This window comes from Anabrus simplex, chromosome X (genome assembly GCF_040414725.1).
Source record: "Anabrus simplex isolate iqAnaSimp1 chromosome X, ASM4041472v1, whole genome shotgun sequence".
NCBI classification, from domain to species: domain Eukaryota; kingdom Metazoa; phylum Arthropoda; class Insecta; order Orthoptera; family Tettigoniidae; genus Anabrus; species Anabrus simplex.
The window spans coordinates 218,469,459-218,483,643 of NC_090279.1; the positions used below are offsets into that span (position 1 = coordinate 218,469,459).

Consider the following 14,185-nt stretch of genomic DNA (forward strand, 5'->3'; position numbering starts at 1 on the left):
CAGGTGTGAAGCGAGACGAGTCTTTATAATGATTTTTACGAACGGATGCCCTTCCGGACGTCATCTCCATCTCTATCACAGGAGTTAGAGACGATGATAGTACAAAGTGAGAGGGTGAAACCCGATGCTGGCACGTAGGTTACTCCTGTCGAATACCACCAAGGAGTCTGCCGAAGGCTTAATGTCTCCATCCGATGGACGAATAGCCTTCAAGAGTCATATGCCTTCACTCCATACGAGCACTGCAAAGAGGTTTGAATTGAATCAGAGCTTTTGGCGCACAATCTAATGATTAGATATTAATACCACCACCTCCCATACCCTGCTGGCCAACATTCTGGTGGTGATCATAGGCCTCGAACTGGCTAACCTTCACCGGGTGGGCTAACAAGATCTCTCATACCAAGTGGAAATTAGGTTGCTTTCATCCAATCTTTAAGCATTATGTTGAAACGAAATGTTATATGGCTTTGTGCCGGGCGTGTCCAAGGACAAGTTTGGCTCACCGAGGTCTTTCGATTTGACGCATACACCCGCCGTGCCAGCGGAATTTACCGATTATGGTTAAAATTCCCGACCCTGCCGGGAATCGAACCTGGCACCCGTGACCAAAGGCCAGCACGTTAACCATTTAGCCATGGAGCCGGATAGCATTATATTATATCAAAGACAAGCTTCAGGAATAAAAATAATTCACTTAATAGAATGCAAGGTTTCCTTGCAGAGTGTTTAAAAACTGTGAGAAGACAGATCGTGAGTACTGTCACTTTGTTCTTTGATTCTCAAACTGCAGAAATGACTTTCCAGTGACAACTTAACCATTCATTGTGTGCAAGTGGTGTCCAAGGACATGTTCAGCTTGCCTGATGCAGGTCTTTTGATTTGACGTCTGTAGACGGACCTGCGAGTCAAGATGAGGATGAAATGATGATGAAGATGGGACATACCCCCAGGCCCCATGCCAGCAAAATTAACCAACGATGGCTAAAATTCCTGACCCTACCGGGAATCGAATGCGGGACCCCTGTGAGCAAAGGCCAGCGCGCTAACGATTTAGCCATGGAGCCAGACTCTATGATAACATACAACAGTTCCTAGCAGTTCAACTGAAAATGTGCAAGAAAGAGGAATGGATCGCCGTTCAAGCTGTTTATTTTAGTTTAACATGTATGTGGTAAAGTTTACAGAATTTAAGTTTTGGTCAGGGGATTGAATATAAAAGACCCCAACTTGATGTCTTTAATGATAAGGGAGTTGTAGGTTTACCTGATTTTCTGGTAAGTTTTCCCAAGAAACCTGTCTTTTTTCAGATTACTTTTTTGAAATTCATTCTGAGAGAGCTTTTGAACGACAAAGAAATAGTTCATATCAGCCTGGTAGAACTGTAGGTAATAAGCAGTAATAAATTAAGTCTTGCCTTATCTGTATATACTATAATATTGATCATCTTTATGTACTTATTGCTTGCCTTTCCATATCCATGTGGTATATGTACGGATGCTGATATATAGAAACTTTATTACCTGAAATCTATGTTCTAGGTAAATAGCACAGTTCCCATTGCATCCGAGGTGCTGCAGAAGGCCGGAGTCTACGATCCAAACAGAGTATTTGGAGTTACAACTCTCGACGTCGTGCGTGCCAATGCATTCATCGGCCACGGCAAGGTGGGTAAAAAAACAAAATAAATGAAAACAGCTTGGGAGTTAGTATAGTAGGGGCGCGGGTTGAGTTCTTTGCTCCAGGTCATAATTTCTTGCTTTCCTGAGAGTCGAGGACCCAGTTTTGAAAACATATTAATATATCTTGTGATGGTTATCACTTGATTGAAAAGCCTCATACCAGTGATGCAAGATGTTGCCATATGATGGAATGATTATGTAAACATGCACTACCAACTGAGGTATGAGGTTGTAGGGTAGAAATTACCCCGTTTTTGCAATAAGTGCCTAAACATGGCTGACAGCAGTTGTTAATTCCTTCAAAATGTAGGCTGAAGTAAACGATGACGTAATTTTAATGTTATTTTATATATTCTCCCCTCTGGTTAAATTTCAGAAAAGATATTCGCATATAACTTCATAGAGGGGGTGCTTGAAATAGGTTTTCAGTTAATCGATCGTCTGTGATCTGGATTTGGTGTTGTCGCCCAGATTCTCTTATCAGTTGTTTACCTAGCCTTTTCTTTAAAATGTTTTCAAAGAACTTGGAAATTTATAGAGTGTTTCCCTTGATAAATTATTATAAGCCCTTGCTTCTCGTTCTACAAATTGATGTTGGCTCCAATTTGTCCTCTGTTTCAAGTTGGAAAATGCTTATATGGTTTTTAAGAATTTAACAGATCATGCAGAGTCACAGAGTATCAAAATTATACAAGAGTTTTGAATAAACTGATTGCTGTTGCATGGTGATTTTTACGTGCTCCTCACACGCGGCTGACTTTTACGGAAAATCAGATATAACAACAATCTGCATTAGTGAGTAGATTTCTGTTATGAGTTGTCATAAGGAATACTGCCGTATTTGATAATGAAAATGCATGTCAATGGTCGTAGTTTCACTTGTTTTTCCTATTAGTAACGTTTCTCTTTTGAGTTCAGTAGAACGGACAAGAGTTGCAACAACGCCATCTCTTACTAATTTTATGCATTTGCACCAAAGCTTCAGCAGTGCTTCTTGTTTTCTTAATGCAAATGGCTAAGTGTTGAGAGTCAATATAGTGCAATAGTTCTTATGCATCCAGAGATTCTAAAGGAATATTTAAGAAAATGAACAATCCCAAACTTCTAATTCGTGATGTTATTTGGCATTATACCGACTTCGTTCCAGAAATACGCCCCTACAATTAGTCCAACAGCTTATTAATAATAACTTCAAGTGTGTGATCTTATCGTATCTACGGAACCCCAAAGGGCTTTGAACTTCGGAAAATTGGAAAAATCTCAGTCGCATCCAAACATGACGTAGATGGAGTAACCAGCCTGCGATTCGGCACATTGAGGAGTGTAATCTGAGAGGCTTTATCAGCGCAACAGCGTCGATTCTAGACTGTAACATTATTTTGTGTCCTTCCATTAATGTGTATTTTATTATTTAGTATGTATTGTTGTTCTGGTAGTTTTCTTCCTTGTGTAATGCCTTAAACTAAATAAATGCACCAAAGCTAAAGTTACTTTCACTGTATTTCAGGGTATTGACCCTACCACTGTGAACTGTCCTGTGGTTGGAGGGCATTCAGGAGTCACCATCATTCCTTTGATTTCCCAGTGCAAGCCAGCTGTAACCTTCGAGAAGGCTGCGCTGAAGGCGCTCACGGAGAGGATTCAGGTGAGGAGATGGAACTATAGCAAGCCATAATTAAATTTCCTCGATTGGGGACATATTGAGAGGCTTCTTCAGTTGTGAAATTACCAGGTTTTCAATAGAGTATGGGTTCAGGTGATTCTTTTCTCAGTCGTAGTATGGAAAGATAACGACAGGCTTCACCAGATGTTTTGTCTTTAAAGAAGGCAAGTTTATTGGTCACAATGGACCACTTGAGTCTTTCATGTGCACTTTTTCTTTGAAGGTTGTAAGGTTTCATTCTTGTTGTGTGCCCAGTACTTCTTCATTCATTCTGACCGCAGTGTTTTTAATTCGTCTGAAATCTCTACAGGCGTTCTGAGCAAATATTCTACATAAAATAAACTTTTTTCCATCTTCTGCATCCCCTTTGCGTGTTAGATGCTGTGGTCGTACCGCAGCGACTCTCTCTTTCTCATGGTGTTGAATAAGATGACACAATGGCAACTAGACATGATGTAAGGTTTTTGGGCTTATGCCATGTGAAGAAAATAAGGTAAAATTCTTTGATTCGCAGAGAACTTCGCTCGGCGTCTTCAGGAGAAAGTCTCGACTGTTCACGAGGAAGACTTCTCCAAGAATGAAAATTAGAATTTAGACGTTAGTGATAGAACTGTAAGTGGTACGTTCATTCGTCACCAGGTGGCTCACCGTATGTGGTGCAGAAGCTGACGGCATTATCAGGGGGTATAACAGGTGTACACAAAACACAAGCCTGGAATGAAACATCTGGTGATGAACGTACGAATTTGGAAAACCTTAATAGCTGGCAACCACGTGTTACTTAATTGATAGCCAACGTCCCTGTTGAAATTGTTAGGATTTCTACGTATTTCCACAACTTATCATAAAAGGAAAAGAAAGTTCCACCTGATCAATACTTTTTATTTACATGTAATGCAGATTATCACATATCTAGGACCGGTTTCGACCTCTTAACAAGGTCATCCTCAGCTACATTAGAATCTTATTTGCGTTTCACCTTATGCCTCATAAAAAACAATTTCAACAGGGACATTGGCTATCAATTAAGTAATACGTGGTCGCCAGCCATTAAGAATTTACGTAAGTAGTTCTCTTCCCTGTCCTTTCACTCCTTTTATGATAATTGGTAACTATCAATACGGAAAAAATGAAATTTATAAATCAAGATTTCCACAACTTTCCGTATAATCCTGGATCTGTAGTGTCCAGTGTGGGTAAGACCTCGAACATCTTGGAACAAGACATCATGACACGTCGAGAGGGCTATTGCTGACTTGTCTGGCTGGTTGAGACGGATATTTAGTTCGTGTTCCTTGATAAGAGTACCAGTAGACCGGGATGTTTGGCCAAAGTATACCTTGCTGCAAGTACAGGGAATTTTGTACACCCCAGGATGTAAAAGTAGGGAGAGTTTCTCTTTGGTTTTACCTAGACTGTTAGCAATTTTAGTGATGGTGCCAAACACGGTTTTTATATTGTGCTAAATTCATCATTACACAACTTTTTACTGGATGGAGATATCTTGGAGATTCTTTCACCATTATGTTTGTTCTGCAGAACTCTCTTCAGAGTGATAGGTGAATGTTGAATGATTCCCATTATAGACACCAAAAAGAAAATGTTGCAAATTTTCATTGTTCAGTCACTTGTTCCCAAGCTGTGTTTGTTCACTGTAACGAGTATTTGCTAGCGAAAGTGTCAAATCTTTTAGGTTGTTCTGTTTACTTGTTATGGCACTCTGGAGTGTATGGAGCGCTCAGAGCACAAGATGCTCGTGGGGAGAAGTTACGTCATTGCGCTAAATTTATTGTTGTGGCATTTAGCTGAGGCGTTGGACTTACATAGCGATATCGCTTAAAGTTCGCGGTGGTCTGTGATCGACAGGCTGATTTTCACAACAGCAACTTTCTGTGCTAGCAACCCTGGGAAGAGGCGCTGTTTTTAAAAGATGACCTTTCTCTCCTAATGTCGGTCAGAACAGAGAAAGGAAGATTTCTGTAAAACAAAGGAAAGGACCACCGCAAAGGGTGTGAAAATGAAAGATTTGCTAGGACTCGCAAGAAGAGTTGACCGAGGTAGTTGGGATAGGAAAGATGAAAGAGAGGAGCCTGTTGTGTACCTCTTAGTCACCTGATATGACACGCAGGGGATACCATACCACCCCTGTCCATAGGAGCAGCCTGGTCACATAAAAACATACAAATGTTCCAAATAATAATAATAATAATAATAATAATAATAATAATAATAATAATGTATATCATGAGCAACTTAAAAGAGCCTATTTGAACAAAGAGCCAGTCCTCACTTTGAATTGTCACCTCTGATAACATTCTTGTTTCACTATGCCCACTTATTGCAGTGACTGCATGTTGTTTTTATGGAACAGGTTTTAACTCCGGCGCTTGGTGTTGATAGTACCGATCCTCCTGGTTCCAGGTGTTATTAACACACTTCCCTACCACAAGTGTCCATCTGGTTGGTCATTTTTCTTGTGTTATTAGCATCTCTGTAGCATGTACAATAAGTATTAGACATGACCTAATAAGCCAAAAGTATATTTCAACCTTACTTTGCTTTTATGTGCACTGTAAATGACATTGCTTGACCACAAACATTTCGATTAACTTGCTGTATTTTTGAACTGTCAAGGGAGAAGAGATTAACAAACATTAGTAATAAAGCTTAGTGTTCAATTACATTGTTTTCATGATATTTCAAGCCATTTTCAGCAGTGTTCATGTTCCAATACTATTTTGACTTGACTTTACAATGTGCGAGTTTTATTTAAATTAGAGGTGTTTCAAATCCTAGGTCAGGCAGCGTATTTAAGCTTGCACTTGCACAGTGAAATTGAGGTCTTAAGTTTCGTGCCAGTGATGAGTTGATGTTGCCAAATGATGGCAATGATTACAAATTTGATGTAGTATCTGAGGCACGAGTAAAGACCTCGGTCGTAGTAGAACGCTGTTTGTTCGGTCACCTTTAGTTTGGATTTTCGGTATTCCAGATTTTATTTTATGCAAAAGATATTAATTTTTTACACAGAACAAATAATTTAACACAGTGCTTTATTTTCAAAACTGTGAGTGAATAACTTGTTTAAATTTTGTATTTAAGTAAATTATTCAAATAAAATACTGTATGCTGTATTATTAGTTATATGTAGTAACCTTGAACTAACACCTGGCAGTGGGAATGGGAACCCCATCGTAATAATAGCTTATATATGATATGGTACTAGTAAATCAACCTCGGAAGAAAGAGGAAGATGAAGTGCCATAAATACCCCGACCCGGCACGAGCTGGAGAAGGGGATATGATGATGATCATTTTGAAATCTAATATTTGTGAAATCACAAAAAGTAAATAATCACACATTCATTTGCTTGCATTTAATTGATTAGCGTGCCTTTTGAGACACAGGAGCAAGATGACCAAATGGCATTTCCGGGAAGGACGACAATTAAGAATCGGCTGAAGAAACACACTTATACAGATTCAAAACTGCAGCATATAACATTGCATGATGCACTCTCGTATATTGTTCTTACAGATGCTTAAAAAATTGTTTGCATTGTTTTAAATGGGTATTTTTAAAGAAATTATTATACCTTGAAAGCAATACATACCTTTTTAATACTCTATTGCCCGGTTTCTGAAACGTGAGATATTGAACCTATAGTGGTATTGAATGCTTAACATGTTTTGGCATTGCATGAACGTAAGTTACATCTCATAATCTGTTGGCTTCATGTCCCGTATTGATAATTCCAATGATCACAAGTATACTGTTTTATAATGTTAAATGCTCTTATTTTAAGTTTTAAAAACTTCTTATTTCTAATTTAAATGGGAGTATGTTTTTATAAAATTTGCATCAGTAGGAAGTCTGTTTTCAAAAATTTTAATAATAAAGTATCACATGTCTTGATGTTTTTAATATGCTTTAACTTCTACAATAAAACAGGTGTGAGTTGTGTGTTTTGAAGGGGCTAATAAAATAATTTTAAAATCATTTAATTTGCTTGAGGTTGATACAACTTACCGTATTTACGTGAATAATCCCCGCCACCGAATAATCCCGCACCCTAAATTTAGGAAGGCATATTTTGAAAAAAAACGCCAACATTTGACGCAAATACAACTCGCATCCCAATTTCGTGACCCAAATAAAAAAAAAAAGGTGGAAAAAAAATTCACCATCAGAATGTTGGCTGATAGGGGAGGTGGTGGTATACAATTTCTAATCACTGGATTAAATTCCAAACATATCCACAGTGCTCATATGGAGTGAGGGCATACGACGCTGTTGATGACGATCAGACCCCTTGGTGCTATTCGACAGTAGTAGGCTATGTACCGGCACCGGGTTTCACCCTCTCCCTACTATCATATATCACAAAAGATCAAGGATATTCAGCAGTTGAAGGGCCAAAACAGGTACTGTAATGTAAAATGTTTTAAGTGCCTTATAATAAATAACAGTATTGATTAGGTGGCAAGTCCAATCTTTATATTTATCATTGTAGGGTAAATCTATCGGTTCGATAAATCACCTGCTAACTTAGAGGGCCCTGAGCAGCAGATGCCTCTTTGTTAACTTGGTGGGTGCATGCGCTGTACTTCAGTATCGGCAGCTAATATTGTGTTTGTTAAAATTTTCTATGGTTTTCTCATAATCTTCTGACAAAGAAATTGTAGAAATGGTCACTGTTCTAGAACGAACACAATTATATCGTCGGCCTAATGTTCTAATGAAGTATAGTGAAAGTGAATACAAAGACAGATACATGTTAAACAAATATACTGTCATACGTTGGGTTCAAGTTGTAGGCGACAGTTTGTGTCCTGTGTCGAATAATTTTCCGTTGTACCCTGTTGATCAAATATTAATTACGATATCCTTTAATACTACTGAGTCTTGTCATATTTGTATCTGTGACTGCATTCGTGTCCATAAAAGCACAGGTACCAGTAACACAGTGTAACAGACAATACACATTTATTGTAGTAGCCCTACTTGCATTGGCAGTGAGCATATACTTTTATCGTGGTATAGTTTTTAATTGACGATATGACATTACAAGGAACTAACAGGTTGTATGTGCTAATTACCTGATATTTGTTATACTGTGGTCAAACAGTGTTCATATTTTGGAATAACAGGGAAAAGATATGGTATATTTACAAGGCTCATTGCAAACTGGATTGTGCGTGACTTGCTGCTGCTGTGCATATTTCGATAGAAATCGTCAGACTATGTCCAATTCTTGTGATTGTCCTCAAACACTGTGGAACTGACACCCATGCCTCCAACAACTAGTCGAATACCAATATCTCGCTGCATGGAAAGCTCATACATTACTTCTGCTCATGAGCCTGTCAGTCCAAGGAACACATCTAATACTCGAAAACAAAGCAGTGCAGTGTGTGTACTTGATCGAGCCATTAGTTAACAGTTCGATAAGTTAGCTATTACGCTCTGCAGCGCAGCGAAGATTTATCGAGTTGACAACTTTAACCAATCAATAGCTATCGCACAGATATCTCACCGTTCCACAAACCGGGCATGTTCTTCCAATAACATGCCATTATTAGCTACGGAAACTTACATTCCCACGCAATAAATGAAGCACTAGACTTATTTTCAGATATCTTCCATATTTGAGTGATTTATGTTTACTTGCTGATGTGTTTCAAAATAGGCATTTTCGTTTCGGACGTGTGGAATAATTTGTAATCTGAAAATTTCTCCTGACCCAGCCCCAGAGGTTATAAAATACAGGACATGTTCAGGTCCCTGTGCCTTTCATGTCTTTCCATTTCTGTTGCTATATTCAGATGAAACTCTGGTAATTTCACTGTTGAGTACTTTCTATTTAGTTAATATTGTTGGTGTTGGTTCATGTTTGATGAATATCGGAGTTTCTGATCTGTCCTGTAGGAAGCCGGTACGGAGGTGGTAAAAGCCAAGGCTGGTGCTGGCTCTGCCACTCTGTCGATGGCGCACGCCGGAGCAAAGTTCACGTTTAGCCTCTGCCGAGCTCTTAAAGGAGAACAGAACGTTATCGAGTGCGCGTTTGTGAGGTCTAACATCACCGAGGCCAAGTACTTCTCAACACCATTGCTGCTTGGGGTAAGTAGTTATCAAACCTTCTGACATTTTTTGTGCCCAAAACCCTGTACCACAGCTCGCTACCAGATTTAATATCCATGGCCCCATCTTGTCATTGATAACAAGTTTCCTCTCCGGCAGAAAACAAAGAGTGGTACTCCCTGAATCTGCCTCATCATGGTTATCTGTGTTATCAGGAGTATCTCAGGGCAGTATTCTGGGACCCCTACTCTTTGTTCTCTATATCGATGACATAATTTTTTGCACCCGAAATAGTCAGTGTTCCCTCCTCTTGTACGCCGACGACCTGAAAATCGTAAGAGAAGTGTCTACGCCTGATGACTGTGACGAATTACAGACTGTTCTCAATTCGTGTGGTGACTGGTTTAAGAAATGGAATCTTTCTCCCAATTTTAAGAAGTGCAATACAATCTCCTTTTCATTGCTAAAGCAAGGAACGAACACTGCATATACCATCCACGGAAATACATTGCAATCGGCTTCTCAGGTAAGAGACCTAGGTGTTATAATAGACTGTAAACTAACCTTCTCTGCTCTCATTCACTCCATAAAATCCCGTGCTATGCGTACTCTAGGCATTCTTTACAGGTTTGCTGAAATTAATAATATTAACGCCTTAAAATTATACTTTGTCTCGTATGTTGTCCCCATTATTGACTTTTGTTCCCCTATTTGGTCCTCATCTGCTATCACAAACATATCTCAACTAAATAGTATTTTTAACTTTTTCACTTTCATTGTTAAGACTCGCAATCCTGTTTTTAAGAACAAAACTAAATCTGACATTATGAACTGCCTGGGTATACTTGACCTGAGAAGCCGTTTGCAGTTCTCTGATCTATGTTACCTTCACAAAATAATCAATGGCTACACCAAATGTAATTCTCTTCCAGCGTACTTCCCTATACACTTTCCTCCCCGCCCTACACGCAACCGGCGCACCCATCATGTGTCCCATCCGCGCCTAACCTTACAACAACGCTCAATCTTCCACCGTCTCCCTACACTTGGTAATTCACTACCCGATATCGACATATTCACACCTTTCTCATCCTTCAAACAAAAAATTAAAAGATTCCTTTGAAGTCCTCTCCAGGTTTTCACTTTCTTCCGTCCCACCAACCCTTGACCTTTCTTCTTCCTAATTTCTGAAACCGACACTTGCCAGTTACTGTTGTCGTTGTTACATTGTTACTGTTAAAATTGTTAATTATTGTTGTTACTTAATATTGTTGTTTATACCTTTGTTATCTTTTATACTTATTTAAACTTATTATTATTATTATTATTATTATTATTATTATTATTATTATTATTATTATTATTATTATTAGTGTAAAATGGCCCTCCATAGTCTGTATCTAATAATTAAATAAATAAATAAATTCCGTCAGACTGAACAGTTCATGCCAATGGACCTTTGATTACATATTCTTTATGGTCCATACGGCTTTTTGCCACTGAAAATAAGTGCATTGGCATGCTGTAGTCTAGTAGAAATACAAGCAATGTGTTGTTTTATTTTAATGAATTTTTGCAGTAATTGTGCCGTCTTGAAACCAAAGATTGATGAATTTAATCTTAGAAAGTTTCCGCAAAGTTGTGGCCAGGAGCCCTTAAATATTGAGGGGATATTATTCACATCCCGTAGTATGGGAGTAAACTCGATCATGCTACATATCAGCATCCTAGTACTGCCTCTGCTTCTTGACAAGGCGAATGTCCACTTTGTACTTTCTCTTAAGTGCCACAGAAGACTGTCGAAGCTACAAACATGTTGAATCTCATTTGGCAGTAATGTACACAATTTTTTCCCTCTGGTTTGAGCCACACCCACCCCATCTGTCACTACATAAATCAGTGATCCAAGCAATATCGGTGTTAAATATTCATGGGGAACAATATTTGAGGCCCGGATCGTGTCGACTGGGCAAGGCATGTACATAACCCTGAGCTGAACCCCCCCCCCCCCCCTTGTAATTAGGTAACAAGGGCAAGACTACATCTATTAGCAATAAAAGAAGAAATGGTTTAAACCAGGGGATTTATTAAATAAATATGAAAAAGAAAACATTTAAATCAAGAGAAGAAAAATCACACAAAATAAACAGGGAAATTAATCATAATAAACACGGACATACCTTATTCATGTTCACATAGTTGTAACATGGCGGAAGCTCAAGGCTAATTCTCATCAAAAGTATTGATACGTAATTTAAAATGGTCACTGCCCCTCAACACATCACTATTACATTACCAGCAGCTTCATTTCCATCATTAACAATTCAACCAGGTCGCCCGTTTTACCAGGATTCACATATCCAAGCCACTGCACCACACATTACACGGGCAACTAACAATGAGAAGCCTCAGCACAACAATAAGCCGTGCCGGAGAACAAAAGGCAGATAAGAATAGCGACAGATGAGACTGAGCACAGCCTCCATGGACTAATCAAAGCCAAGACAGATCCAAAGAATACAATAGGTACGCCCATGCGCAAATATGAAACCAACATGGCGGGTACTCAAGCTGAGCATCAGCCATGAATAATAAATAAATATAGCTCTGTGCTTAGGACAAAACAAGTCGCAGAATTAAAAAGACGAATACAACAGGTCGATCGACATTCCATTCTTTTCTCCCCCACACACATCCTAACTCACATGCATACCACATTCACGCACACACAATGAGGGTATCGGGAAAATAAAACACGAACGGCCGTTCAGATTTCGTAGTCAAATACAAACCATAAATTATGACTCCACGGTCATTACCAGCAGGTCTCACGTACTCAAATGTATGCGTGCGGCGTGCAATTACACGTAAGGTCAGAATTGAACATTACTTTATTCACATCAATGGCATGTTGCGCCTCGTACAACCTGGATTGTACCTCCTGTGGTCGAGACGAGGGGCACATCATGAGGATCACGCAGTATTAAAGCACGCAGTGCACCAAATCATAACAGCAGAGACCCTTTTTCAATTATCACCACAAGACCACAAACACATTCATTCAAAGCACATCATACGACGGAGCGGAAAGATGTATGCCATCGACCGTAACATACAGGAATAACTCGTCACAAATTTAAATATAAACCAAACTATCACATACCTGTGATTATCAATGGTAAAATCGAATAGCAGTGAGCGTGAAAGGTCCAGGCTTGAACACATTAAATGAATATTTAAAGCATAAAAATGCCACACCAAACATAGCGGCAGCCATTGTTAGTATTCGCCACACATAGAACAGAAGAAGAACTTCACAGAGTAAAAATTATCGCTCTAGCAAAACGAACGACCTCACAGATAAAAACATAGCGTGTGCTGCTCCCTACTGGACGTCATTAGACTGACACATGAAAACATTGAAAGACAAAGCTGAAGGAAGCCATTTGCATAATGAAATGTTAAATAATGGAACATGCGACAAGCATGGTTCAGTTTTTATAACAAGTCTAGGGAGTTGTTTTTATGCAACGAAAAATTTGTAAGCCAAAAATTGTACACATTGAAGCACTCTCAATCTGAATGTAAAGTAATCATTAACAAGAATAGCAATATAGCTAAACTGTAAACTATATTGGTGGTATCTCTACAAACGAGTATACTGTAACCGGTACTTCAGCGGCTACACACAAAAAAAAACAGTTAAAAGGGATGGAAATAAATGCAATTACACGGTACCTTAAACACTACACACACAATGAACATCTGATTGACTGCGCTGAAAACAACACAAATATCAGTGAGGGCAACTTGACGATAATAAAACAAGGGACGTGGAATGGGATCGGGAACCAACCAAAGGCCTATGGATGCGAAGGTTGCGGTTTTCCGAAAATTCAAAATTCTACAATACAAATAAACTTTTGAACAAATTCAGCTGTATACAAAATGTAGATACACACGACACATGAATTAGACGTTCTTTGACAAATACAAATTAGATGTTCCTTGACAAGAGCTTTGCCTTCGGTCCAAGGAGTTAAGTAAATACATCTCAGCACATATCAAATTCTACAAGTACAATCTTGAAGGTAAGAGGAAACAAAATATGCTATTACATTTTAGAATGAATTTAAATGTACTTTTCAAAACATCTGATCAATAGAGTGGCGACTAGGGCAATCTCCTGTGTGATACACCAACGAAAATGAAATGCAAATTGCAACGGGACTGAAAACCAATGTGTTTACCCTAAGGCAGCCCATCCTGGCAGCGAGGAGGCGCTGACGACGTCAAAACTTCGGCAGACCAAAGACAGACGGGCCAAATGCTGCCTCGCTCCCTTTAAAGGGGAAGTCTGGCCTTGGAGTAGCCAGCAGAACGCTGGAGCTTGCCCATATACAATTTTGTAATTGAGCTTATCTTGAGCGCTGTAAAAAGAATCTTTTGCTATTAGTTTTCAAAGAACTTGAACTTATCAAATCATTGCCATCTCTTTTGTTACTGTCATCTGCTTTTAATATATGCTGTGGAAATAGTTACTATTTTGCAACTGAATAACGCACTAGACCAGTCTGCGCACTAGTCCAGTTGTAGAAATGGAGGCATGCAACGAAGAGCTGAGGGGAGTGGTTCGTTTGCCTTCACTGGCTGAAGAATCGTGGTGGTTTATTGGGCCTCAACGCAAAGTGTATTCTCTCCTTGTCCTCTGAAAACATTTTGTAATTCCTTTCCCATTTTTACTTTGTCGGCCTTGCA

The 14,185-nt window shown here is 39.1% G+C and overlaps 1 protein-coding gene across 1 annotated transcript in view; it reads left to right on the plus strand.

Moving 5' to 3' along the window:
* The window catches only part of Mdh2 (malate dehydrogenase 2), a 46,769-nt gene that overhangs the window by 25,020 nt on the left and 7,564 nt on the right, over positions 1-14,185 (plus strand). The window contains exons 4-6 of the mRNA XM_067159048.2: positions 1,542-1,667; positions 3,190-3,327; positions 9,275-9,466. Of these exons, the coding sequence (XP_067015149.2) occupies positions 1,542-1,667; positions 3,190-3,327; positions 9,275-9,466 (456 nt within the window). The remainder of the gene's footprint in view (positions 1-1,541; positions 1,668-3,189; positions 3,328-9,274; positions 9,467-14,185) is intronic.